General features: G+C 39.2%; 1 protein-coding gene across 1 annotated transcript in view; it reads right to left on the bottom strand.

Moving 5' to 3' along the window:
* Positions 1-9,868, bottom strand: part of LOC103367222 (cytosolic purine 5'-nucleotidase-like) — a 20,257-nt gene extending 10,389 nt beyond the window's left edge. The window contains exons 1-13 of the mRNA XM_008295191.1: positions 9,360-9,868; positions 9,092-9,211; positions 5,688-5,761; positions 4,723-4,840; positions 4,490-4,585; positions 3,348-3,439; positions 2,811-2,868; positions 2,469-2,562; positions 2,299-2,352; positions 2,083-2,166; positions 639-680; positions 339-446; positions 124-190 (exon numbers count right to left, since the gene is read on the bottom strand). Of these exons, the coding sequence (XP_008293413.1) occupies positions 124-190; positions 339-446; positions 639-680; positions 2,083-2,166; positions 2,299-2,352; positions 2,469-2,562; positions 2,811-2,868; positions 3,348-3,439; positions 4,490-4,585; positions 4,723-4,840; positions 5,688-5,761; positions 9,092-9,211; positions 9,360-9,373 (1,021 nt within the window). The 5' untranslated portion in view covers positions 9,374-9,868. The remainder of the gene's footprint in view (positions 1-123; positions 191-338; positions 447-638; positions 681-2,082; positions 2,167-2,298; positions 2,353-2,468; positions 2,563-2,810; positions 2,869-3,347; positions 3,440-4,489; positions 4,586-4,722; positions 4,841-5,687; positions 5,762-9,091; positions 9,212-9,359) is intronic.
* Positions 9,869-12,464: the final 2,596 nt, after the last annotated feature.

The following is a 12,464-nucleotide window of genomic DNA, read 5'->3' as shown; positions in this document are numbered from 1 at the left end:
CAATCCTGCTCTACATTCCTGATGTAAACAAACACTTATTTCAGAAAATGTCACTAAGATTCAGGTGTTTTCTAACATTTGCCTGAATACCACCATATGAGCTGGAGAATGTTTCTTATTCACCTCCTGAGTAGACAATGCCATGTTGGAGAGGTCCAGTGTATGTACCAATCTTCAGCCGACCTGTGGTCTGAAAGAAACCAAGGTTGCGTCACATGCTCATCTACTATATATTTATGTTAAACAGCAAAAAGGAGTTTGACCAAGTCAACATTTTTAAATAGCTGTACATGAATGTCATCAGAATATGGCATGTTGTGAATGCAGATTTCCCTCACAGTGTCGACTTGCCGCAGCACTGTTCCCTCTCCAAAAAACACAGGCTTACGGGCGTCCACCAGGATCAGGTCAAAGTAGGACTGCCAGGGTCGGTGGGGCATGCTGGGCTGCAAAAAACACACACACGTCAGGATTTCAATGCTATGTCCACTGACACTATCTTCTTCATCTGTCATCCATTGTTTCTATTTCATTCTTGAACACACAATGATCATATACTATCTGTTACAGAAATTTCTCAGTGAGGTAGTTCGGTTCACATCTGCTTGACATTTTACACATGAAATCATCACTGTTACCTTTGGCCCATGGGGAAAGTCAAACAGGTAGGTCATGATTTTCTGGAAGAAGATAGGAGAGTTGCTCATACATTCAACATATAAAAAAGGAAAACTACAGTCACCTCAGAAAGTATTCAGATGCCTTCACTTTTTGCAGTTTTTTAAATTGAATTATCAGTGAAACAAACTGCCATTTTTTCCTTATGACAAAGTGAGAACATGTTTAGCAATTTTTGCAAACTAAAAATAACAATGAGAATATCTCATGAACAAAATTATTTATTCCATTTGTTGTGGCACTTCTGTGTACTTTGACAATCCTTGAGATATGTCTAGACCTTGACTGGACTTAAGAAAAACATGCACCTCTGAGTATAAAAGATCCTGGAATTCACGCTGCATGTACGGTAAAAAATTAAGCCATACATCCAATGACCTAGACAGGGCAAAGGCAGAAAACCATTGATAAGACTTGACTAGTAAAGTTACCCCATTAAGTGTAAAATAGACAAGTTTAAAACCCTGGCCGTCAAGCAACTCTATATTGCTGTATGGAGCTATATGGAGTGTGCAAAAAGGCTTCTAACGTATTCTGAGAACATGAAGAAAAGATTCTTTGATTTGACGAATCAAAAATCGAACTATTCAGACTCCAAGCACTGTCAGGTAAACACCAGGCATTGCTCATTATCTGACAACTTCCTAAAGAGGGTAGCGACCAGAAACTGATGGGATGATTTACTTTCAGGACAACACCTCATACAGTCAAGACATTGCTCGGTGGCTTCAGGACAATCCTTTGACTGTCCTTGAGTCGCCTAGCCAAAGCACAGATTGAAGGCCTATATAACATCTGTGGAGAGACCAGGGACTAGTATTGTGAAACACAGTTTGAGGTTATCAAGGTAGCTTCAGGTTTTACTCTGAATTTTTGTTACTCCAGTGGTTTGGTTGTTATTGCTGTACATCTCCATGGTAATTTATGCTAAATGGCTAACCTGCTCCACAGCTGCTTATGTCCCAGATAAGAGATCAGCGCATATGAAACTGACTAACCTACTGACCAATAAATTCTCTTAGGAAAATGTCATCAGCATTAGAAAGTCCAGCGGAGCTTGGTGTATGGATAGCGAGATAGGAAGATACTAATTTGATCGCATAATGTACTTGACATGTTAATCAAAAAAAATCACAGATACCATTTTATCAGTGATTTGATCAATAGTTTATGATTAAAAAATAAATAAATCAACTCCAACATGGTCAAACAGAAGGCGCCTAATGTTTTGAGATGGAATGACCCATTTAGGAAACTTGCAACAATTCCTAAAGTGGCTTTAACGTGTCATGGGTTATTGGGCGTGGATAAATGAGAAAATGTCAGTTTCATTCCTTTTTTTCCTTTTTAAAAAAAAATTCTTTAAGCATACATTAACATGTTGACTGTTACCTTTCAGCTTACCTCTGTGTATTTGTAATCACTGTTGGTGGCCAGAAACACTCTGGCTACTTCATTCATGCGACTGAGAAGCAGAGGAAGCTTCGGCTTGGTGGAGAAAAAGAAACAACAAAGATCAACGCGGGAAAAACTGAAACACATAACGTTTGTCACCTAGGTATGAAGTTCAAATCTAAGCTGCTGACATATAAACAGACCTTATCACGTTTCTGAACTTACATCTTTTACCACGTACTTTTCCAGGTTTTCAACTGTCTTTTCTTTCAAGGACCCCTGCCAACAGAAAATAATGGACACCTTAGGACTGTGAAGGAACTGAGCATTACCTGAAGAAGATGGGCTACAACTGACTGGAAGGATATTAAATGACGGAAGGGAAAGGATTCTACCTTGAAATGAACCCAGTCTACAGCATCTCGGACGTCCTGGAACATGCTCTTGTAGGACATGAAAAGGTCACCATCTTTGAAGCCAGTTTCACAGCTACAGGGACAAGTAAAATCCTGTTAACATTACAGTTTGCATCAAAATGACAAATTCAGTGTTTCCCATATGTTCTTGCCAAAACAGCTTCTGAGAGATTATTAGACCAGGTATGGAAATTACATTGAAATTCTGTACATTACTAAAGCATTAAACAAACTCTTACTCAGAAAGTCACATAAAATTCCAACCAGTTTCATTTCCTTAAAATAGACAGCATTGTTTATTTAAAAGGGAATATGTAGTACCTTGAGTATCTGGAGCAGTTACTGAAGAAATCCACCAGGCAAGCAAAGAGGTAGGTTTCTAAGGAAAAGGACAGTGAATCTGATTATAGACTGAAATATCAACATGCATTTAGTGCTACAAAATAATAATGTAAAGAAGTCAGTTGAACCATATCCACAGCCTTGTCTGTGAACCTGCACACTATTACTTCCTTTATTTATTTTAATAAATAGCAGAACATCATTTTTTGCCTATTTTCTACATCTTGAAGCTAAAATTTAAATTCTCCTTTTACTCTTTTTGTTTCAGGAAACACAAGCTTTAATAATTGAACTATTGTGTATTTTTTCTTTTTTCCAAAAGAGGCTAAAAGTGGTTTGGAGCTTGTCTGTGTAAACTGAATGCTGAAGGAGGTGGCACTGCTCCCACAATTAAGTTTAGCAACGCACGACCCCCGTGATACGTTTAATTCTTACATCATCTTAAAGACACCAGCCTCAGTTTTAACTGTAAGATATTGAATCGTGTATAGGAGTTGTGTTGATTCGTTTCATTACCAGGCAGGTTGAAAAGTGTATTGAGGATGTAGAAGCGGTCTGTGTCTCCACGTTGAATAAATTTGTTGGGGTACATCTCTCGGATGTCAGGTCTGCGTAGAGATGGTGGTAAGTCATGAGGAAGGTCAAAACAGGAAACAAGACTTTCATTTTCCACAGAGCATTTTTTTTTTTTGCATTACAATGCATTATGAGCTCTGTTTGCAGTGGTAATTAGAGTTTATCTTGTCAGCCCATGCTTGATACTCGCATGTGTGTTTTGTGCATGTGCTATTATAACACATGGTACGCTGTTCAACAGTTGGAAAGCGTTTTTTAGAACTCTTTTACCAAGTGTAAATTCAAGCTGTTTGGCCTGTTTAAACCTCTGACTAGACTATACGCCAGACGTTCACATATAACATCTGATTGTTGTGTATAAACCAGACACCTAAACATCTTTTCACTTGGACATTCACACTCCAACATTTTAAAAATGTATCTTCATATGTCGTGGACAGATTGGCACAGAATTTCCTACAGATAGACTGTTAAGCACTGATTACATACTTGCTCATCTCCCATCTCTCATTACTTTATTACAGAAAGTCGGTTGCTAGTGGACATTCCAAGATCTAGCTTCCTAAGAAACACTGCTGTAGAGAAAAACTATGATCATTCACCCACGTTCAACTCTTTAGTTCCCACATAGTACAGTTTATAGATAAAAGCCCTAACTTTTACAAAAATGACTTTGTTTGTGACCAATAAAGGCCTTGAATCCTTGAAAAACACATCAGTTGCAAGTGCAGTTGTGCAGTGTGGGTTTGTGAAAGAATGCAATGATGAGTTGCTCTTCCAATCTGATGTGGCTGAAGTAGTAGGCACCAAAGTTGTGAACGTTGTTACCTTATGAGGAATTCAGTGATGATGCTGTCAGTCCAATTTTAGATTAGTTCAATTAGGTAACTGCTCACTTCAGCACCAGTGGTTATTACTGTCTCTGATACATGTCAGTGAATTTCACTGACATTACATGGTCTCTGCTGATGTTCACTGTTCAGTCAGGTTTCTGAGATGAGTGAATAATCTGAGATAATGGAAGGATCTAACCACGTGGATAACTGCCTTCTTGACCACCCAGAGGGAGCAGTGGACCTCACCCTCTCAAGAAGTTGAAGCCGTGCACACACACGAGGATGTTCCCGTAGGCATCCACTTTGAGCAGGTTGCCATACATGGTATCAAACACCAGACCTCTAAGAAGAATGCAAACAGGTGGGTGAAGACAGGAACACTTTGAAGCACACTTGAGAGTGACAATTTGTTAGACTGGTATTCAAATATTAAGTCAGTATTCAAACTGATGTCAAAAAACAAGGCTTTGTAAACCCACCTGGTGGGAAATGAAGGGTCATAGACAAAGTTGAGCAACTCTTGTGGATATCCAATCGATACCAGGCGCTCCACAGTCAGGTCAAAGCCCAGTGACTCATACTCAGGAGATTTATATACTGGACAGACAGGAAGAGAGATTATGTTAACAACACATAACTCACTCTAATGAAGGCAGTATACAAAAAAAAACAATGCAACAATGACATACAGAGAGCACCATATCGTAGCATCTTCTACATACAACATTTTCTTAGGTAGCTAAGCTTAGGTAGCTATGTTAAGACAATGCTTGGATTTCTTATCTCTGGCTACTGCCCTTGCCAACCTGGTCCGTGTTCATAGTTTAACGTTCCTTAAATGCTCATTTTTTTTCCCTCACTGCTCTCCTCTCTTCCCAACCAGTTGAGGCAGATGGCTACCAACCCAGAGTCTGCTTCTGTATTTGGGTTTCTTCTTGTTAAAAGGGGAGTTTTTCCCTTCCCACGCACAGCCCAATGTAAATAAGATGAAAAAAAAGAAGACATTTGCAATTGCATTATAAGAAATATTGTCTGTCAATGAGACAAAATAAGACAAAGCCTCTTATTTTTTATTTTATTTATTTTTTGAGTAGTTAAAATAAATGACGGGCAAAGCATCAACAGGATATGATGTAGTACGACTGTGTTTTTCTGTGTAAATTTGCTGTTTCATTTTTGATGTTTTTACTGGTCTTATTTACTAGCTACTTTTATGTAAAGACTTGCAGTGTGTGGCAAAAAAGAATCAATTATGACTCCAAATGTGTAACATATAGATTTTTCCTATTTCACCAACTGCCATTTCTTCAACAAACCAACCTGTATCGAAATGAGTGAGGGAATCAGTGTCAGGACATTCAGAGTCCAGGTTCAAGCCCCTACAGTGTCATCATTATGAGTTTATCGTGGCTGACAACTAAAGGCTTAAACTGAACACACTTACCTGCGAGAGTGTAATCCATATCAAAACCAAAACACTTGATCTTCTCCATGGCCAAGCTTCGGTTAACAAACACTCTGGAAGGCAAGGAAAGTAATGTCAATCAATGCATGACAAATAGAAGATTAAAGTTAAAGCTAGAAAACCTAGATTTCCTACAACACACATTTACTTCATAGTGAAGAGTGGACAAATCAGTCTGTCACACATTTTCACTCAGTTTCTCAATAAATTTTGGGCTCAGAGTTTGAGCTACTGGAGTAAAACTCAAGAACAACAGGAAGTCAGGTTTTGATGCAAGCTTTGTTTGAGTCACTCCAAAAAAACTTAACAACCACAACACCAAGAGACATGCAATCCCTTCTGGTTATTTAAACAGGGCTCTGTGCATCTGCTGTAAAAACCCCTCAGCTCTGCAGAGCCTGTTGTTTCCCTCCAAATGTACAGCACATATGACTTTCAGAGATTTTAAGATCTAATATTTAAATACGTGTTACAGAAATCTAAGTTAGCACTGAAAAATCTGAAAAAAAAAAAAATTACTGTCACCAGTGATGACATTCTTCAAGGCTGTGTCTATGGTTTTAGACAAGTACCTGAACTGATTTTCATATACTGGCACCACAACAAGACGTGATATACAGAACAGATTACTGATTACTGAATTTAGGAATACAGAATATACTGAATTAACAAAACTAAAAATATGAACAAGAATAGAATTGCAGATTTTGACACTTAACTACAGAAAATTACAATTTAATGATCAACTAATCATTATAGAATTTACTTGATTAATCATTTGGTCATTTGCTGTCTGGCCAAAAGTCCAACATCCAAAGATTTTCAATTCACAGTGACAAATGAGAGAAAAACAGAAAATGTTTACAGTGAAGACGCTGGAATCCGAGAATGTCTGGCACTGTTGCATGATAAATGACTCAGACAACTGATCAGTTATGGCAATGACTGATGTTAGTTTTCTGTCAGATAATCATTTCAGTTGTGTAATTGATGGTGTGAGACTTTGTGCCAAAGTCCAGTTCTCAAAACATGTAACATTTGTTTTCATAGAACTGCTGCCAACAGTGGCTGTTATCACCTGCAAATGTCTGACTATGAGAGTAACTCAGAACAAACAGGCTGACACAGATGTTGTACGGTGGTAGCTTCTTGCTCCTCTTGGCATACTGCTTATAGGCAGACATACAGATTATACAATGCAAACATATAATCTGGGACTCTGCTCAGACTGCACACTGGATTTGTGTCTCTACTCAGAAGGAAAAATCACATCAGATTTACAAAAACAGATGAGGATTAAAAGGAAAGATGCAGGAAGAAGGAAAATGCAACACCAAGAAACCACAATGACCAGCTGCTGTCTTTACAGGGAGTAACTTAGCTCACAATCGGTGTCAGTATGGATCCATGAGAGTTTGATGAAGAATCACGTTATGTCATGGAAGAGTCATTTAGTCAGTAGTCACAGTTTGTTTCAACAACAAAATGTTGGCATACCTCATTGCAGGATGGTTTTGAGCCAGATCCCTTGGAAAGCTTTGTAATAGAAAATACACGTAGTATTACCACTGAACTCATGGCTGCTGGTCTTATCACTCATCTTACATAGTCATGCTGTCTTTCACAGCAGATTGTCCATATTGTATAGCAAGTCAGTACCCGGTGAGAAATCTGACTCCAGGAAAGTTCAGGAAAACAAACAAAAAAGAAAATTCTAATCAAAATATTTTAGACAATATCATTGACCTAACCCACCTTCATTTATCTTACCTTGCAACTTCTGATTTAAATCAGAAACTATGTGATAAAAGAATAAGTCAGAATGCCAAGGAAATTGAAGCAATGTAATCAAAGGAGCCCTTTCTGATAAAACCCAGGACCTCATTTATAAAATCATGTCTACAGCGTAAACTAAGAGTTTATGTATGCACAAAAGACACAACAGGTATATGCCAAAAATAAGCAAATCTGCCACCTGAGACATTCTGGTATCCTCCATAGCATTACAACGGTACTGAGGCACATTCAAGTTTCACCCTCTGTTAACTGTATGCAACAGTTTGAAATAACGGCCCAGAGCTTAAAAGCCAGTGAGTGTAATAATAATCAGCAGCAGAACAATTCAGTCACTAATATGTTTTCACAAGGAAATCTGAATCTGTGCGATTAATTTAAACTATTTATTTACAATTATCGGACAGAAAGTCTGCTACCAACTGTGAAAACAGTTGCAGCTTTCCTGCTTTACAGGTTTCAGTCAGACGCTAACTTCCAGTTCTGCTTCTGGTCACATCCTGCTGGTGTCAGAACACAAGTGACCGCAGTGACAGTCGAAAAACAGAACTCCTCACAGCTACATTGTCACATAAAGCCATGAAGATCATACAAACCAAAAAGCATCAAACTGTTTTCTTTACTGGTGGTTGTGCAGGTTACATTACAAGTTGTTCTGTAATAACTTCAGTTAGCAGTCACAGTTACACTGCATGCTTTTCCGTATCGGTTTTTATCTCTTCTAAACGCAGCAACAAAAATTGTGCATTGTGTAGTTAAGACATTAAGAAAATCCATGCATTATTGTTCGCCTTACCACTAAAGATCAAATGAAATAATGCCAGCTGGTCAGGTCTAAAAAACAACCAGCACCTTTAAACTGAATTAATCCCTTCCTCTGTCTCATAGTGGGCTGAATCTGGATGGGTACTTTTAATGAATTTGAAACGGCAAACATGACAGGATGAAACATAACAAAGACAGCACCACTCAACAAACATTATGCTAAACTGTAACTGCGCTGAAATGTAAAGCATTATTACAATTATTGTTATTATTATTATAATCATATTATTACAAAACACTACATTGCTTTTTCATGAAAGATACGAATGGCTTTCAAGATCAGCTTTACAGAAGCAGAACATTTAGCTGTTGCTGACCTCCAGTGGTTTATCTTTTCACCCTGTTGCAGTGATGTGCAAGTCAGTAGTCACTGTGTATCTGGGTGATCTCCACGGACCAGCCAGCACAACGCCACATGACTCATTTATGCATTAACAAACTCTGACCCTCTATTCTCCAAAACTATAAGCATTTTTCAAAAGACTATTTAGCAAACACATCTACAATAAGTGTATCTTCCAGCTGCAGTACTCATTTAGAAACTGCTTAACTGCATGTGAATTTGCCACGTCATTATTCTGTAGCATTAATCCACAGCATTTCTGACTTGGTGCAAATGTACAATAATTGAAAACTTTAACACATCAATCAAAAATAGCAAGACTTTAAGATCACTCTAACTACAACCTTTGTGTCAGTAACAGAAAGCCTTGTCCAAGCTGAAACCTTGTGAGGTGCTTTGTTTTCTGCTATCCTTTATGTACCTGTGGTGAGCTTCACGTCGATACTTCTTCATGGCCACTCCATCCATGTTGGCTGGTACATCAGCATAGTTCTGCAGACGGTCACTCCACGAAGTCGTCATGTTGACCATTAAAATGTTTCTGAAAAGAAAAGAGCTGCTGATTACACACAGAATCCCTCCGTCCAGCTGGAGGACTTGTGTTTGTGGATTGAGTAACTGAGTTGATCAGCTACAGGCTGCAGCATGCTGATGAACACTAACTGGGACAGTGATTTACAGGGACAAACCTGCAAGTCAGCATGACCTGTTGTCAAGGGGTGGAAACTGTCACCAAACCTTAACAAACGACGACATGATGTGATTCACCAAGAAACGTCGCTTTCAGCTAAGTCCTGCAGAGCTGCTACAATTAGAGCCAAAGCAGTCAGAAGAAAGGAAATGGGAACTAAAATGCAATTAAACGTGCAGCGATTTGGGCAAAAACCTCTAAAACGAAGATTCACTGGTTCCTGAATATGTTTGTGTGAGTCAGCCGTCGTTTGTCACATCTACATCCGAGTTACCAGCTCAGCATGAGTTGACTGGCTGATGTGAACAAGAGCAGAAACATGGAGGCTTAGCTAAACTTAGCTCAGGATCCTGTAAAGGTTGTCTAATTTCACTTGCTCTTACTGACACCTGACATGAGAGACCAGAGAGACGCCTGGTCCTCTGGTTTCCATCATGCAGCGATGCGACAGCAGCTGGAGCCTCCGGGCAGCCAGCCAGGAAGTTAGCGGAACTTTCCTAGCCGCTCGACAACAACACAGGAGGAGGTGAGCGGGCCCAGCCGGCAGTCTGGTTCAGGTAAAGCAGTAGTCTTTAAACGAAAACACACTGCCGGAACAGATACGTCAAATACACAACTCACCGTCTTCACCGTCCCAAGTTTGTCAGATTGACAGCACGGAGCATGCGCACATCTTCTTCTTCGCCTTCGTCGTCGTCTTCTTCTTCTAGTTCTTCTTCTTCTGCGTTCGCTTCTTCTTTTCTTCTTGTGTTTTAACGGCGGTTGGCAACCAGTTTATTAGGTGCATTACCGCCACCTTCTGCTCTGGAGTGTGGAGCAGAGATTAAATTCTATTTTATAAACCTGTTTGTCTAATGAATTCAAAAAACACTCTTTAACCCAGCCCACTTGACAGACTCATCAAAGTTTTAACCTTGATTTCATGTATTCCAGTCTTTCTCAACTCCTTCATATGCTGTCTTTCTTGGCTGTACCTGGTGCATTCTGTGGTTGCATGTGTTATTGACTCCTCTAACAGACAACGCTCACATAAACCAGTTGGATGTTTTTGTATTTTGTGTAGTGCACTGTTTAAATTGTAATGCCCTAATTTAAGCCTGTTGCATATTACCTCCTCCCTCCTTGTCCTTCCTATATTCCTGTCTGTTGACTTTATGTTGCTGATAGAGCTATATAAAAACCTTCCCCTTGTTTCATTGTCCCACCTCCCCAGCCATTCCTCCATTGACTTATTCCAGATTATTGTTTCAATCTCTGATTTACTTACTGAAATGTGTGTATTTATGGTATCCTTTTGTAGTGCTTGTTTAGCCAATTTATCCAACTCCTCATTCCTTTTTATACCTACATGTGCCAGTACCCACATATATTTGAAATGCATACCTTGCTGTATGACTCTGGTATGTACTTATAAAATCTGGTTCTTGACGGCTGGAAATAAAAGATGTCAGACTGTATTTCCTGGTTTGCTTTCTTCTATCCACTTCAGTGCCAAAAACATTGCCCACAACTCTACAGTGTGAACTCCCAAATAATCTGAGGTACGCTTCACCACATGAACCTTTGATCATGGAACAGAGAAAGCAGCCCCTGTTGTTTGCTGCTCTGGATCTTTAGACCCATACTGAGGGTACTGAGGGTAATGCTGGTTAACATGAGTTAAGAAAGCTGACACCAAGTTTATTTTCCCTTTCTCTGTCTTCCTGAGGTCCAGGAGGTACGAGTCCACCTGTGGTGTAATAAGCTTCCGTGGTTCAGCTTCTGGGGTTACCACTGTTGGGCTCATGTTGAAATTTTCTATCCCCATATCCTCTGCATACTGGATGCCCACCCACCTGAAGTTAACCTTTTGCCCTCTGCCTTGTTCCTAACACTCCTGCAAGACCACTTTTGTGGGATGTTGCTCTTGGTGTCCCTTGAGGCTAGCCCAGTAGTTGGTCAATATCTGCTTCCTCTTCATCCAATGGCATCTCTTTCCCCAGAACTTGCAGGGCTGGGATGGGGCTCGTTCTTACTGTTCCACAACACTGCCTCAGAGCTTGAGTCTGGATTTTATTCAGTCTGTCTAGCAAACTTTTTAAGGCTGAACCATAAACCACACTCCCATAATCAAACACTGACAGGATCATTGTCACATAGATGGTTTTTAATGATGAGAAGCTAGTGCCCCATCCCACCCTACTTAAACACCTCATGATATATTTAAAACCTTCTGACATTTCTCAACTATTTTATTTATGTTATATGCCCATTTTAACTTGGAATCAAAAAAAAAAATCCCAAGAATCTGAAAGTATTCATCCTCTCCAATATCCTTTCATACATCTGCAGGCTAACATCAGGAAGAGCTCTCGTTCTTGAGAAGACAACTATATTTGTTTTCTCTACTGAAAATTGAAATCCCCAATCATATGCCCACTAAACAACTTTATCAATGCCTTCTTGCACCTTTCCATTAATATGCATGATGTACCTACCCCTTTTCCACAATGCTCCATCATCAGTAAAAAGAGATCTTTCTATGTCTGGTTGAATTTGAATGAAAACATAATTAATCATGATTGAAAAAAATTATTGGGCTTATTACATTCCCTTGCGGGGTGCCATTTTCCACCAAACACTGACTCGATATTTCCTTTCTTATCCTTACCTGGATATTTCTATATGCCATAAAATCCTTTATCCAATTGAATATTCTCCCTCCTAACAACATTAACTTGAACTTTATCAGAAGTCTGTCTTTCCACATCATATCATAAGCTTTTTCAACACTGAAAAATACTGCTATAACTGATTCATTACTGATTTGTGCTTTTCTAATCTCATGCTCTAAGCAAATGATAGGATCCAAGGTTCCCCTTCCTTTTCTAAACACACTGTGATAATGTGACAGTATTCCTTTCTTTTCTGTGAAATATGTCAGCCTTTCAGTGGCCATCCTTTCCGTGATCTTCCATAAATTTGATGTAAGGACTATTGGCCTGTAATTAGAGGGCTTCGAGGGATCCTTCCCAGATTTCCTTATAGGCACTATTACAGCCTCTTTCCAAGCTTTTGGTAGCCTTCCTTATTCCTACACTTTATTATAGAGAGCTAAAAGATT

Source organism: Stegastes partitus, unplaced genomic scaffold (genome assembly GCF_000690725.1).
Source record: "Stegastes partitus isolate 25-593 unplaced genomic scaffold, Stegastes_partitus-1.0.2 Scaffold1029, whole genome shotgun sequence".
Classification (NCBI taxonomy): domain Eukaryota; kingdom Metazoa; phylum Chordata; class Actinopteri; family Pomacentridae; genus Stegastes; species Stegastes partitus.
This window is presented reverse-complemented; position numbering and strand designations above follow the sequence as displayed.